At 46.7% G+C, this 15,868-nt stretch overlaps 1 protein-coding gene, 1 long non-coding RNA gene and 1 other non-coding gene across 3 annotated transcripts in view; 1 reads left to right on the forward strand and 2 right to left on the reverse strand.

Moving 5' to 3' along the window:
- The window catches only part of LOC109881299 (testis-expressed protein 2), a 41,471-nt gene extending 28,039 nt beyond the window's left edge, over positions 1 to 13,432 (forward strand). The window contains exons 9-13 of the mRNA XM_031813851.1: positions 4,221 to 4,341; positions 8,800 to 8,907; positions 9,320 to 9,529; positions 9,959 to 10,079; positions 11,047 to 13,432. Of these exons, the coding sequence (XP_031669711.1) occupies positions 4,221 to 4,341; positions 8,800 to 8,907; positions 9,320 to 9,529; positions 9,959 to 10,079; positions 11,047 to 11,202 (716 nt within the window). The 3' untranslated portion in view covers positions 11,203 to 13,432. The remainder of the gene's footprint in view (positions 1 to 4,220; positions 4,342 to 8,799; positions 8,908 to 9,319; positions 9,530 to 9,958; positions 10,080 to 11,046) is intronic.
- Positions 13,433 to 13,845: 413 nt separating this feature from the next.
- LOC116359908 (uncharacterized) lies at positions 13,846 to 15,187 on the reverse strand. The gene is made up of 4 exons (XR_004206804.1): positions 14,966 to 15,187; positions 14,766 to 14,879; positions 14,462 to 14,566; positions 13,846 to 14,270 (listed from the first exon to the last, which is right to left on the reverse strand). It is a non-coding gene; the product is annotated as an uncharacterized LOC116359908 (long non-coding RNA).
- On the reverse strand, positions 13,985 to 14,126 carry LOC116360035 (small nucleolar RNA SNORA50). The gene has a single exon (XR_004206877.1). It is a non-coding gene; the product is annotated as a small nucleolar RNA SNORA50 (small nucleolar RNA).
- Positions 15,188 to 15,868: the final 681 nt, after the last annotated feature.

A 15,868-nucleotide genomic window follows, 5' to 3' on the forward strand; every position in this document is an offset into this window, starting at 1 on the left:
ATTTGTCACGCCCTGACCTTAGTTATCTTTGTTTTCTTTATTATTTTGGTTAGGTCAGGGTGTGACATGGGGGATTTGTTTAGTTTTTGTATGTCTAGGGTTTTTTGTATGTCTAGGGGTTTTTGTATGTCTAGGGGTTTTTGTATGTCTAGGGGTTTTTGTATGTCTAGGGGTTTTTGTATGTCTAGGGGTTTTTGTATGTCTAGGTGTTTTATATGTCTATGGTTGCCTAGATTGGTTCTCAATCAGAGGCAGCTGTTTATCATTGTCTCTGATTGGGGACCGTATTGAAGTAGCCATATTCCTTGGGGATTTTGGTGGGTTATTGTCTATGTGTAGTTTCCTGTCAGCACTCGGTTTATATAGCGTCATGGTCGTTTTGTTATTTTGTTAGTTTAAGTGTTCTTCGTTTATTAAAAGAAGTATGTATTCGTATCACGCTGCGCCTTGGTCTCCTTGTTATGACGAACGTGACAATATTGATCCAGTCATTTAACTATATTCTGATGTAGGGGATACAGTTGGGAGTGTGTGGTTAAGTCTGTTTTCCATGTTTTACCTGAAAAACCTTTCATTGCTAAGCTTGAATGTCTCACTGTCTCGCTTTAACGGTCCACTTCTCCATAAAGGCCCAGTGCAGTCAAAAATGTTCCTTGGTTTTGTGTCATATTGTACAACAGCTGATGAAACTAACACTTTAATGGAGTTTTGGCTTACCTGGTGAAATCAACAGGCGGTATAAGTTTTAATAGACCAAAAACAAAGAGTTCTAAACCTCTCTGACAATACCAGCTAGTTTTCAGTTTTCCCTCCCCATTCAGAACACTCCCAGACAGTCCTAGTAAAATTATTGCTTTTTTTGACAAAAATTGTTTTTTTTGTGGACCATTTTAATTCTAAACAATCACAGTAAGGTACTTAATATTTACCCAGAAATGATTTGATATTGAGATTTAAAAATAGGCTGCATTGGGCCTTTAAAGGATTTGGGAAGCTTTCCATATTCAAGGTTAAGGGTTAAACTCCTAAGGCTCTACTGCAGCGTTTCCCAAACTCATTCCTGGGGACCACAAGGGGTGCCTAGCACAACACAGCTGATTTCAAATCATCAAAGCTTGATGATGAGTTGATTATTTGAATCAGCTGTGTAGTGTTAGGGCAAAAACCAAAACGTGCACCCCTTCGGGTCCCCATGACTGAGTTTGGAAACACTGCTCTGCTGTCTTGCTACAGTAGAAGCATCCGGTAGCCTAGTGGTTAAGAGCGTTGGGCCAGTAAACGAAAGTTTGCTGGTTTGAATGCCCCTGAGCAAGGCAGTTAACCGCCAACAACAACTGCTCCCTGGGCGCCGATGATGTCGATTAAGGTAGACCCCCACACCGCTCTGATTCAAAGGGGTTGGGTTAAATGCAGAAGACACATTTCGGTTGAATGCATTCAGTTGTACAACTGAATAGGTATCCCCTTTCCCATAAGCTCATCAGTCCAGAGAGTGATTTATTGCACAGTGTCCTATACAACACAGTTCCCATGGGCTTTCCCCCCAGGCATTATCAGCTAGATGCTTGCACATAATGAGCCCTATGGGGATTACTGCTCGGCAGCCCTGTGCTCCTCTATTCCAGGAGGATGATGAAGCTGATATAAGTTAATGGTTTTATAACCGTTATCATCTGAAGAGTTTCCAGAGATTTAGTCACAGAAATCCCTCCCCACTTTCATTGTGTGGGATAGAGAGTGTTTGGAGAGAGAGTCTGGAGAGAGTGTTTGGAGAGAGAGTCTGGGGAGAGAGAGAGTCTGGAGAGAGAGAGAGTCTGGAGAGAGAGAGAGTCTGGAGAGAGAGAGAGTCTGGAGAGAGTCTGGAGAGAGAGAGAGTCTGGAGAGAGAGAGAGAGAGAGAGGTCTGGAGAGAGAGAGAGAGGAGTCTGGAGAGAGAGAGAGAGAGAGAGAGAGAGAGAGAGTCTGGAGAGAGAGAGAAGAGTCTGGAGAGAGAGAGAGAGAGAGAGAGTCTGGAGAGAGAGAGAGTCTGGAGAGAGAGAGAGTCTGGAGAGAGAGAGAGAGAGTCTGAGAGAGAGAGAGAGAGAGTCTGGAGAGAGAGAAAGAGTCTGGAGAGAGGAGAGAGAGAGAGAGAGTCTGGAGAGAGAGAGAGAGAGTCTGGGAGAGAGAGAGAGAGAGAGTCTGGAGAGAGAGAGAGAGAGTCTGGAGAGAGAGAGAGAGAGGAGTCTGGAGAGAGAGAGAAAGAGTCTGGAGAGAGAGAGAGAGAGAGAGAGAGAGAGTCTGGAGAGAGAGAGAGAGAGAGTCTGGAGAGAGAGAGAGAGAGAGAGTCTGGAGAGAGAGAGAGAGAGTCTGGAGAGAGAGAGAGAGAGAGAGTCTGGAGAGAGAGAGAAAGAGTCTGGAGAGAGAGAGAGAGAGAGAGAGAGTCTGGAGAGAGAGAGAGAGAGAGAGAGAGTCTGGAGAGAGAGAGAGAGAGAGAGTCTGGAGAGAGAGAGAGAGAGTCTGGAGAGAGAGAGAGAGAGTCTGGAGAGAGAGAGAGAGAGTCTAGAGAGAGAGAGAGTCTGGAGAGAGAGAGAGAGAGTCTGGAGAGAGAGAGAGAGTCTGGAGAGAGAGAGAGAGAGTCTGGAGAGAGAGAGAGAGAGTCTGGAGAGAGAGAGAGAGTTTGGAGAGAGAGAGAGATGAAGAGTAAACGTGTTGATATTTCCTCCCCGTATAGAGACGTGACACACACACACACCAAAAAACGCTGCTGGGTTCTGACCTTTCCCACCCAAAACCAGGAAGAAGCCTGGTGAGTTAGCCAGCTTCTGAGCCAATCAGAGGTGAGGCTGCCCTAGTGTTGACCTTTTGGTGTGTTTACTAGAGGATCATTCCTCTCCCTACCAGTCAGACACAGCATGTGGCTTCACTGCAATTAGGAGTCCGGCGGGTAACTTCTGGTTAGTCTACAAAAACAACCTTAGCATTTGTACTTTAGAGACATGCAATGTTTAACTGAGTTTTACAATAGTACTAATACAGGGCCAAAGCAAACAATGCTGAATGAATGATCTTGAAATTGCATCAAACACTGGGTAACATAAGAACTTAGTATTCAAGTTGTTGTTCATGTGTGCTCCCACCAGGGGCTGCTAGCGACCAGAGTGCCCCAAAGGCAGATGTGATGCTGCTTAAGGCCGCTACAAACTTCAAGCAAACAGAGCGACGGAGCGTCTATACGTTACAACATTTTGACCAGAGTGAGAGAGAGATTAGCAGCTACTCTTCCTGGGGTCTAAACAGTGTTAAAACAATTACATCCCAGCAAAACACAACAACAGCCTACATCATCAATAACACAATACATTATGACTCTATTATACAACATTTACAATATAAAATACACTATACCACAATATTGCATTGTGTGTGTGTGTGTGTGTAAGTGTCTCTTCACAGTCCACGTTGTGCTGTGAGTTGTTGTTTTATCTGGGGTTTTTTCAATCTGATTTTACGGCTCGATTGAGTTACTTGATGTGGAAGAGTTCCATGTTGTCATGGCTCTATGTAGCACTGTGCATTTCCCAGAGTCTGTTCTGTACTTGGGGACTGTGAAGAGACCCCTGGTGGCATTCCTTGTGGGGTATGCATGGGAGTCTGAGCTGTGTGTTAGCCGTTTGAACAGACAGTTTGGTGCATTCAACACACCTCTCACAAAGAAAAGTAGGGATGCAGTCAATCTCTCCTCTACTTTGAGCCAGGAGAGACTGACATACAGGTTATTGATATTGTCCCTCCGTCTACATTTAAGGGCCAGCCGTGCTGCTCTATTCTGGGCCAACTGTAATTTGCCTATATTCTTCTTTGCTTTACTTGACCATATAACTGGGCAGTAGTCCAGGTGGGATAAAACTAAGGGATCTCTTACTGCTCTTTGCCTCAGGCTCACAGTGGATGAGTGACTTATCCACTTACACATAGGACCAAGAGCTTTTATATACCGTCAGCATTAGCTATACATTTTTGTGCTTTTGTAGTAACTAATCTGATATGGCTATGTAGTTTGTTGGCTGCATCCTCAACGGTGGAGAACGTTTTCATTGCAGGGAGGTGTGAAAACAGTTCTGCCTCATTATTCCACTATTGCCGTCCAATGTGCCAACGATGGTATGTTAGTAATGATTTACCATCCCTCTTTTATCCCTTTCTCTCTTTCTCTCTCTTTCTCTCACTCCCTACACGTTCTAGGTCTGTGGTTTGATCTTGAGGTATCCTACACTGGTTCCTTCATCATGACCCTGGAGACCAAGATGAACTTGGCCCGTCTGGGGAAGGAAGGAGAGGGGCTGGGGGAGCAGGGGAAAGAGGGGTGAGTATGGAGGAGGTAGAGTGGCTGGGGGAGCAGGGGAAAGAGGGGTGAGTATGGAGGAGGGAGAGGGGCTGGGGGAGCAGGGGAAAGAGGGGTGAGTATGGAGGAGGGAGAGGGGCTGGGGGAGCAGGGGAAAGAGGGGTGAGTATGGAGGAGGGAGAGGGGCTGGGGGAGCAGGAGAAAGAGGGGTGAGTATGGAGGAGGGAGAGGGGCTGGGGGAGCAGGGGAAAGAGGGGTGAGTATGGAGGAGGGAGAGGGGCTGGGGGAGCAGGGGAAAGAGGGGTGAGTATGGAGGAGGGAGAGGGGCTGGGGGAGCAGGGGAAAGAGGGGTGAGTATGGAGGAGGGAGAGGGGCTGGGGGAGCAGGGGAAAGAGGGGTGAGTATGGAGGAGGGAGAGGGGCTGGGGGAGCAGGGGAGAGAGGGGTGAGTATGGAAGAGGGAGAGGGGCTGGGGGAGTAGGGGAAAGAGGGGTGAGTATGGGAGAGGGGCTGGAGGAGCAGGGGAAAGAGGGGTGAGTATGGAGGAGGGAGAGGGGCTGGGGGAGCAGGGGAGAGAGGGGTGAGTAGGAAGGAAGGAGGGAGAGGGGCTGGGGCAGCATGGGAAAGATGGGTGAGTATGGAGGAGGGACTTGGGGAGCAGAGGAGAGAGGGGTGAGTATGGCGGAGGGAGAGGGGCTGGAGGAGCAGGGGAAAGAGGGGTGAGTATGGAGGAGGGAGAGGGGCTGGGGGAGCAGGGGAGAGAGGGGTGAGTAGGAAGGAAGGAAGGAGAGGGGCTGGGGAAGCACGGGAGTGAGGGGTGAGTAGATAGGAGGGAGATGGGGCTGGGGGAGCAGGGGAGAGAGGGGTGAGTAGGAAGGAGGGAGAGGGGCTGGAGGAGCAGGGGAGAGAGGGGTGAGTAGATAGGAGGGAGATGGGGCTGGGGGAGCAGGGGAGAGAGGGGTGAGTAGGAAGGAGGGAGAGGGGCTGGGGGAGCAGGGGAAAGAGGGGTGAGTAGATAGGAGGGAGATGGGGCTGGGGGAGCAGGGGAGAGAGGGGTGAGTAGATAGGAGGGAGATGGGGCTGGGGGAGCAGGGGAGTGAGGGGTGAGTAGGAAGGAGGGAGATGGGGCTGGGGGAGCAGGGGAGTGAGGGGTGAGTAGGAAGGAGGGAGATGGGGCTGGGGGAGCAGGGGAGAGAGGGGTGAGTAGGAAGGAGGGAGAGGGGCTGGGGGAGCAGGGGAGTGAGGGGTGAGTAGATAGGAGGGAGATGGGGCTGGGGGAGCAGGGGAGAGAGGGGTGAGTAGATAGGAGGGAGAGGGGCTGGAGGAGCAGGAGAGTGAGGGGTGAGTAGATAGGAGGGAGATGGGGCTGGGGGAGCAGGGGAGAGAGGGGTGAGTAGATAGGAGGGAGAGGGGCTGGAGGAGCAGGAGAGTGAGGGGTGAGTAGATAGGAGGGAGATGGGGCTGGAGGAGCAGGGGAGTGAGGGGTGAGTAGGAAGGAGGGAGATGGGGCTGGGGGAGCAGGGGAGTGAGGGGTGAGTAGATAGGAGGGAGGGGGGCTGGAGGAGCAGGAGAGTGAGGGGTGAGTAGATAGGAGGGAGATGGGGCTGGAGGAGCAGGGGAGAGAGGGGTGAGTAGATAGGAGGGAGATGGGGCTGGGGGAGAAGGGGAGGGAGGGGTGAGTAGATAGGAGGGAGATGGGGCTGGGGGAGTGAGGGGTGAGTAGATAGGAGGGAGATGGGCCTGGGGGAGCAGGGGAGAGAGGGGTGAGTAGATAGGAGGGAGATGGGGCTGGGGGAGCAGGGGAGTGAGGGGTGAGTAGATAGGAGGGAGATGGGGCTGGGGGAGCAGGGGAGGGAGGGGTGAGTAGGAAGGAGGGAGAGGGGCTGGGGGAGCAGGGGAGTGAAGGGTGAGTAGATAGGAGGGAGATGGGGCTGGAGGAGCAGGGGAGTGAGGGGTGAGTAGATAGGAGGGAGATGGGGCTGGAGGAGCAGGGGAGTGAGGGGTGAGTAGATAGGAGGGAGATGGGGCTGGGGGAGCAGAGAGGGAGAAGTGAGTAGATAGGAGGGAGATGGGGCTGGGGGAGCAGGAGAGGGAGGGGTGAGTAGATAGGAGGGAGATGGGGCTGGGGGAGCAGGGGAGAGAGGGGTGAGTAGGAAGGAGGGAGAGGGGCTGGGGGAGCAGGGGAGTGAGGGGTGAGTAGATAGGAGGGAGATGGGGCTGGGGGAGCAGGGGAGTGAGGGGTGAGTAGATAGGAGGGAGATGGGGCTGGGGGAGCGAGGGGTAAGGACATAGAGATATGTGGTATTTAAAATGTTCTATTTACATATGTGGTTAAAAAAGAGCACTCAGGGAGATATTATAAATCTTAAAATCAAGTACTGACTTATATAGTACTTTAAAGTATGTGCACCTCTTTGGTTATGTAGGCAATCACATGTGAGGAATTAGTGGCATTCAGGATGTATGATACTGAACAGAGTGACTTAGCAACACCTTTTCTAAATACTTATTGGCTCCATTCACTGCCTGACTTCATCTGGAACTGTTAACGTGTTTTGTTTGACTTCCAAAATGCTATTAGTCAATTAGTGGATGCTGGGAGGGGATAATGATGCTGGGAGGGGATAATGATGCTGGGAGGGGATAATGATGCTGGGAGGGGGTAATGAGAAGTTAAAAAAAATTGCTGTAAATCTAGGATCAACAGCATGGCTTTGAGCATGTGCTAATGGCTGAATTGATAGGGTCTGTTCAGTGTTGTTCTACGCTCATAGGATATGCAGGCTTTTGTTCCAGCCCACATCAACACACATGATTCAAGAATAGGTGTGTTAGTGCTGGGCTGGACCAAAAACCTGCATCACATGAACAGGATTGAAAACACTGCGTTTGAATGAGAGAGGCATTGTTAACTGTCACATTTGCAAATTTTTTTCTTCTTTCATTCCTTTATTCCCTCTCTCTCTGGATTCTACCTCTGACCTCGGTGGATGTGTCTTATTGCTGGTGAGTTTGGGAAAGATTTCTTTCTGCCTGGTATACTGAAATCATCCCTCTTTTTTTCTCTTTTCATATTTCACCCTCTTTTGTCTCATGGAATCAGCTTCCCTGCAAGCCAGTTGATCCTTTAAAAGCCCCGGCAAGGAATGAGTCTGGTACCAGATCTGTTTGTGCTGTCTTGCCATCTTCTATGGCAGTGATCACCAACCTTTTCTGAGTCGAGATCACTTTCTGAGTCAAAATGCAAGCCGATATCTACAGCTCAAACATGACTTAAACGTAAGCCCATTACAAACAGTTCTGTAACAATGAGGTTTGTGCAGTAGGCTATAGGCCCAACACATTATCATTGCATATTGCTATGCTTGAATTGCCCTGCCAATGTTGTTCTTCTCAGACCATTTTGAAATGATATTTAAAACATTTAGGTATATGATCACACTGGTAATAGCAATGCAAGCTTATCTGAGCACTCTGCTATCGACTACTCCTTCAATGCAGCTGCAGTGCTAGTTTTAGTGGAAGTAGGGAGAACGCACATTTTATTGGTTAAAGTGTTGACGGTGCTGAATGACAACTTAAACATAAACTTGCTCACAAAAACAGCAGCTCTTTGCTTTATTCGTAAACTTTTTGAAATCTCACAGTATCAACTTTACTGTGCATTCTGGGCTTCTTTTTACCATCTATGGCTCGAGGAAACTGTGCACACACGGTGGTCTGAGCTACCTGATTGGCCAGTGGTAGGCCTATAGGTGCACTTGATTTGCTTTTTGGGCCTGCTGTGTTGTCTGAGTTCTACCTTCAGATGCATGAAATTGTAAAAGAATGGGAACACTGCCTTCCTGGTGCAACTAATGATGCTGAATCAAGTGCACCTACCACCAACAGTGAAACGGGAAAAAAAGGAACACAAGGCTTTATTATTGTTTTTTTTTACAGAAATGTTTGGTGATCTACTAGGAATGCCTTGGAGATCGACCAGTCGATCGTGATCAACCGGTTGGTGACCACTGACCAGGCTATTTCCCAGCCAAGGCCTCTGAGGGATCAATCGTTCTGGGAATGTTTAATAAGGGATTTGATGATAGTCTTTGAGCTGCTCAGCGAATCCTCTTTGGAGTGTACTTGTTTTGACGAAAAGGGAAGAAACTCCCTCTGCAAACAGTGGGCATGGCCTTGTGAGCAGAAACATGACTTCTCATGCTGTACCACATGGGAGTCCTTTAGGCTTTAGTCTAGGGTAAATGTTAGTCCCCGTTCAGTACTGAAGGAGTGTCAGCTTTGACCGTTGGAACGAACTGCTGTGTCCAGACTGGATTTGCTGAGGGCTTCCTAGGCACAAATGCTGCCAACACCGCTCCCCAATAACAACAGACAATTGCTCATACTAATTTTCATCTGTTTTCCACTTCCATTTCTTAAAGCTGACTAATACTCATCCCCTTTGTTCTCATGTTTTGTGTGTGTAAAGGCCCAGACCTCGGGCCTACTGCCTGGCAGATAGTGACGAAGAGTCCTCCAGTGCTGGATCGTCTGACGAAGAGGATCCCCCAGAAATCCCCATGGACATGCTGGGGGCGGAGGGGTGAGAACATCATTAGCATCAGGCCGTGTCTGTCTCTGTTTCCATTTGTGTGTTATATTACAATGAAGAAGAAACAGAGAACACAGTCAATTATGCAGGCTAATAATCGTGCAGCAATTGTTGGTTATACTTTATTTTACAGCCCGGTTTAAGGTATTGTCCTAAGTGCCACAAACAGATACAGGCAGGAACTGCTTTCCGGCCCAGAGTGACAGAATGTACCCACTCACTGCCCTGTATAGTGGGTGGAGGGAGAGACTAATGAATATCTGATGATGCTGACTCACTCCCTCCTCTTCCTTTTCCGACACCTCTTTCACCTCCTTCACTTCCCCTCCTCTCCCTCGTTCTCCATCTCCTCTCTCTCCTTCTTCTTCCTCCTATTACTTCATCTCCTCCTCTTCCCTCACAGTTTCGTCGGAGGCCACCGGCCCAGTAAGATCATGAGGTTTGTGGACAAGATCGCCAAGTCTAAGTACTTCCAGAAGGCCACGGAGACAGAGTTTATCAAGAAGAAGATCGAGGAGGTGTCCAACACGCCACTGCTTCTCACCGTGGAGGTGCTGGAGTGCCGCGGGATGCTGGCTGTCAACATACCACCCCCACCCACCGACAGGATATGGTACGTTCCATCCATCCCACCTCCCCTCACTGACAGGATAATGGTACGTCACAATACCTTCATACAGTTACATACCACCTCCCCCCACCATTAGGATATAGAACGCCCCATCACCCTCATACAGTATACTTAGCACCTACCCCCGCAGACAGAATTTGGTACATTCCGCTCCAGGGGTAAGGTCTGAATATTGAATATCCAGTGTGAATATGCATGTTATTCAGCTATAGAGATACAGAAGGGCTTAGCCTGGCTTGTTGACACAGTAGCCCACATGTCCTCTGCTGGTAATATGAAGTAGAGGAGTCAAAGCATTATAAAAAGGAAGACTAGTAGCTTACTAGTTCAACGGGTATAAGAGAAACCTTCCCCAGGATATTAGGATACAGTAAGCCAATGGGTGTAACATAGGGAACCTTCCCCGTCCAGGTATGGCTTCAGGAATCCCCCCCACTTGGAGCTGAAAGCCCGGCCCAAGCTGGGTGAGAGGGAGGTCACGCTGGCCCACGTCACCGACTGGATCGAGAAGAAACTGGATCAGGAGTTTCAGGTACGCTGAGACCAGGGAGAGTAGAGCATTAACAGCTCTCTACTTGGATTATGTAATAACTGTATTGTGTGATCTGAAATCCAGGAGCTTTGACTGAGCTTTTCCTGAACATGGGATCTGCCTGGGAACATCTCTGGGCTCTATAGTCTTTCCTGGTCAGAAAGATCTAAGTCCCCCTAACTATTTGTTAATACAATTTGATTAATCATATCATCACATGAATGTATCTTTTGTTCAATATGTATCGAAAGCTTTCAATTTCTCTTAGCTTTGCATCTCTTCCCTTGTCAACAAAGTGAATGTCTTCCCAGTGTTAGACAATGATGGGACTGGGACAACATAAGAGTGGTGTGTGATGTATTTACAGCATCCCACCAAGCTGTACTTCAAAGACAGTATGCTTGTGGCTCTCTGTCTTCATATAATGATCAGGCTGCTCCTAGAACTCTGCCCTGAGGCACACCTGTTCACAACTCAGTTATTCTGCCAGGCTACGAAGTAGAATTACATGTATCCCTGTTTGAGACTTCGCTACATTATTATTATCCTTACCACACACACTCAGGCACAGAAGTACGCACACATCAGTTGTGAGTGACTATGTATGGCTTCCCAAAAATACCAGACTCCAGACAATCCCCAAATCCAATCACACAGAATAAGATTGACTGCAGTCTCCTGGGTTTTTGTCCGAAATCTGCCTTTCTGCTGTAACTGGTGTTGAGGCCTGTTTGTTGTTTTCACAGAAACACATACTGTATAACTACTATAAATTGCTATTTTGTGATACCAGCTAGACCAAAGCACCTCGTTCAGCATTCAAGTGATAAACTAAGATTTGTGTTCTTGTCAAACATACAGACAAAAGGCTTATCATAAATGTAATAAATATTTGTGGCACACCTTTAGCTTGAAGTGTTTTCTGTTTTACTCCTAGTTACTCAAGTTCTCATTTTTGTTCTCACAGAAAATATTTGTGATGCCAAACATGGATGACCTCTGGCTACCCATCATGCACTCTGCCATGGACACCCGTTCTAATGCCAACCTGGCTACTGTGACAACATCGACCGATGCCTTGAGGGACCCAGACCTCTCGGAGCCTGAACTCTTTGACGTGTGAAGACAACAAGACTCTCCGTTTCTGGGGTGTTGCTAAGGATAAGTCACTGGCGACCTGACATCCCAGTAACCACTGGTGCCAGCGTCGCAGTGGGCGGGGCTTACTTTCCTTCCCTCAGGACAGTGGGCCAATCCCACAGCCACTCCAGACTGTGGATCCTCTACCAGGAAGTGAAGAAAGGCAGAGAGATGGAGAGAGACAGCCTGCTTACTTCTCACTTGGCTGGGAAATACTGCATCATTGGTTTGAGGGAATATTAATCTGAGGACGGTGTCAGACAGGTCATGGATTCACAGAGCATTTGGATTGTAAGTGTGTGTGTGGTCAGACAAATTGCCATGCAGTGTAAACTGAAGAACCACACTACCTGTGATATACAGCAGCTACACCAAACGTCATAGATGAACATGAAAAGTGTGTGTACTAATCGAATTCCATGATATGCCCTGCATTTCTTTTTCCATTGACTTTCAGACCCGAAACCCATGAAAAAAGAATGGGTGTAGATGGTCATAGAGAGAAGGCTGTGTGTGTGATTTGTCACATGCTTCATCATCTAATGCACATATGGGCATTGTGAGACAATGTCTATCCCTTTCTCCGCCCCCTCCCTATCCATAGCGTGGCATTCCTTATGCAAACAGGTCAACGCCACTGTGCATCGATCAACAATACCATCCTACCCCCAAAACAACTCAAACTGCAGAAGGCAGGCATGTGGTAGTTACTGAATAGCCTGGGATGAATACCCTTGCCTGAGACCTGAAAATGTGTGTTGGATCCTCAAGATGTCTATGCTTTAGCTCAGCGTGCTCACACTCTTGTGGCATGGGTATGAAACCCGAGTAAGTCACAGATGAAGGCTATATATAGTAGTTACTGACTGTATAGCTTGGGAGCTTTCATCAAATGCATAGGGCCTTCAGTGTCTTCTGTCCACCATTGCCTCAGCCATTCTGAAGTCAAACCACATTGTTGACGAGGTGTACAAATACCAACCATAAATCTATGTATTGTCACAAGTCTTACAGCTATGATGTCAAAAGAGGTGTGTAGAGTGTAGACCGAAGGCCTAATGAATGTACCTGTACATGTAAAGCAGGCAGTTCCCTAACTGGGTCAAATATAAAGGACCCTAATAGACTGCTGACCTAGGGCTCGATTCAATCAGATCCGCTTTAGGCGACATCTGCATAATGGTTGTTTTGCTGGTGGAACTGCATTAGAGCAGTCAAATCCACAAGCGGCTTCTGGAATTCTACCTAAAGCAGACATTACCATTGTGTTTTGAGTCGCATTAAGAGAAATCCTATGCAGACCTGCTTACAAGTTCCAACATTGGAATGTGAGATGTTTTCTACACCTTAATTAGGCTGTTAGTTTTTTTTTTGAATGATTTTCAATTTGAGTGTCATTTTCTATATAGACTATACTTTCTCATTCTGAACTTCTAATGTGTGGGCCGGTGTGGCTTTGTGACAATGATCACAAGAGCAGCTGCTCACCGATTTCACAGCTTCAACAGTTACACCTCCAAAACATTAGCTTTGCGGGTGTCATCTAACCCTGGTAAATGCTTGATCTGATTGAATCGAGTCATTACTTTGGCAGTGGCAGGAGATATTTCTGGAGTTCATTTTCTATCAACTGTTTTAAAACGCAGTCAAATGCATTTGTCTCGTCTTATAGGCCAAGCAGCACTTTCACACACATCTCTTTTTAAAACTGTTTCTCAACCTTTTTTGTACCAGCAACTGGCAAATCTGGTGTCTTATTCAGGGGGTGAACTTGTACAGCAAGTCTCACAATACAGAAACAGGAGATAGGCTCCTGCCCTGTGGTCCATTCTGGTCCGGACAAGGTATGCTTAGTTGCTGCCAAAGCTATGCGTTTCCTCTTTGGAGCACCACTGCGCTACATTACTCCATTGTCAGACACCCATCGGAGGGACTGATCAGCAACATCCCAGGGCCCGGCCGTTGAGCACCACTTTCTTAGACCACGTTCACCAGCCAGGATACGTTACAGCTTTCACACTCAGATTCTGAACATGTTTAGACGCCTGCAGCTGGTGATTCAAACAGCCATAACTTATGTTAGCCATACCGCTCAACCAATGGAAACATGAGCCATTCAGTAAATATGACCGCTTTTCTTTATCAATTTCCTGTCTTGAAATACCTGACTTCATGCTATGTACATATGAAAAATAAACCATTTCAAATATCAAGCAATGACTGGCGCAGATGGTTTTTTACCGGTGACATTTGGGTTGTTTGCCACAACTTTGTTCAAATGTGTGTGTGAGGCTTTAGTGCCACTTGAATAACAAGAAATTCTAGTCAAATGTTTACAGCTAAGTCAAGTCATGTGAGGTCATGTCACAGGTTCTTTCCTCATACACTACCGATCATTACAGTTGCAGTGACGGGAAAAATATATAAACTGGAATTTCAGTTGCGTTGAGCGATGTCACTACAGTTCTGATCAATAAAACATTGCTTGCATGTAACTAGGCATGCTTTGACAACAGTACCTCATCCTAGGCTCATTCAAACTAATGAGTGGTTGTTTGGGCCATTGTGACTGTGCTTTTGAGTTATAGGGACATTAAAATGTCACTGAATAAATAGTATGCAGAGCTAAAAAAAAAAGTTGATTTAATCTTTCTATAACAATACTGGTTTATTCCTTGTAGCTCTAAAATTAGGGAATGGTACTTCAAAATCACCAAGTATTCAGATTAAAGCTCAGAATACACACATGACAAATATTAGTGAGTAGATGTGAGTTGCATTTAAAAGAGAAACTTGGGATGAAATGCCAAGTAACCCCAGTTATAACAAGCCTTTGATTTGTTCTTGCAGCTGTAGCTTGGCCTACAGAGCCATGGAGAGGGCTCTGCTGGTTCAAAGACAGTGCATACAGTTACGATATAAATTAAAACATAACAGTCCACTACAAATATGACTTTATTGGATAACTTAATGTTCAATAAACAGAGTTGTATTAGTTGAAGTCGCTCCATGGTATTCATTTTGCACCACATTGGACTCCCATGACTGCATCTAGATCCACGAAGAGAAAAAAAAAACACAAATAAGCCTACTATTTCAAACAGTCAGTCAGTTTGATATGAGAATGGGTTATGTCAGAATACAAAAGGTAACTTCACCATCAATCAGAAGTCTAACGCATTAAACATCATTCATAAACCCACCCCCCATTGCACTACAGATGTCGAGATCACAGTATTCACCTTCATGTCTTTGAGGGAAACCTGAATGATGCAGGGTTCCTTCGTAGAAAGGCGCCACTTACACGTCACCTGCTCCAAGACAAGCCACATTAACTCTACGTTTCCCTGAAGTCGCAAAGGCAAAAATAAGCACAAAGTTATTCACCAAGACTGGAGACAACCACATTGATGTCCATACCTGGGTTAGGAGTCAGAACAACAAAAGTCAACTTCACTGTCAATCAGAAGTCTAACGCGTTAAAACATCATTCATACAACCATGGATATTTTCTAAGGTTATTGGATTGCCATTGCATGCAACTACCTCAAGAGAACACAAGGGGTTCCATGGTCCCAACGTGGACTCGAGGGCCATGCTGCGGACCACGTGCGCAGTCTCCGCACATGATTGTGGTGCTCGTAATGGCCTCCGACTTTCCTGGGGAATAGAATCAAAACATTAACGAAATGATTTAGCATCAAGGATGTTTAAAGTCAATCCAGATGTCGATAAATGAACCTTACCTTGAACGAGTCGTAAGTAGCTAGTTAGCCATTAGCTACTGGCCTTTTTACTGAGTTCCTTGCCAAGTTACATAATAGGGATTTAGTTGACGTTCACTCACTACAGTTTTCAATGTATAATCTTCTGGCGTCCATCAAACAATATGGGTAAAAAAGAAAATCGAGTTTAGTCTGCACAGATTGAGCCATGCGTCAGACATACGCTCCATGTTCCTCTTGCTTGATGTAATGTGACCGGAAGACCCCCGACGAATTTATACTTGCATGCAAAGCATATCCGGTAGCTAGCTGTGTACTTATTGGTGGAGAGACATCCTAGAATTTCCCCCCCTCCTCCACTGTTTCGGACTTCGCAATCTAAGTCCAACACCCACATATTCATTTCAGGAAGATGCAAGTTGGACCGGCACAGAGCCAGAGACACTTGATTACCGAAGCGAGAAGAGTAGCAACGCCACAGACAAACTGAAATGTTTTGATATCGTAACTCTTTGGGAATGCCTCTTTAAAACTTGGTTGTATCGACGCATTGCATTCTATGTAACTCGTACTACCCCGTCTGGACTGTATGATGGACTGGACGGTTAGCAGTCGGGCCCTATTGTGGTGCATTTTCACGTTACTGTGTAGTATTGACCCACTTCAAAGGGTAAGTAGCTAACCTAACTTACGATACTGAACCTTAGTGGGAGGAATTGACATATTGGCTAACTAGTTAGCTAATGGGTTTAGTGGTTAACACCTAGCTAATATTTACAACTAGTTAGCTAGCTGATATTTTTGGCTAAATGGTTATTAGGCTAGCTAACGTTAGCTAGTATACTTGGCTGGTTGGCTAGCTAACAACCAGTTATATATTTTATGCCTAGTTAACTAGTGTCGACTCCAACTAAGCTAAGGCTA

This window comes from Oncorhynchus kisutch, unplaced genomic scaffold (assembly GCF_002021735.2).
Source record: "Oncorhynchus kisutch isolate 150728-3 unplaced genomic scaffold, Okis_V2 Okis06b-Okis10b_hom, whole genome shotgun sequence".
NCBI lineage: Eukaryota > Metazoa > Chordata > Actinopteri > Salmoniformes > Salmonidae > Oncorhynchus > Oncorhynchus kisutch.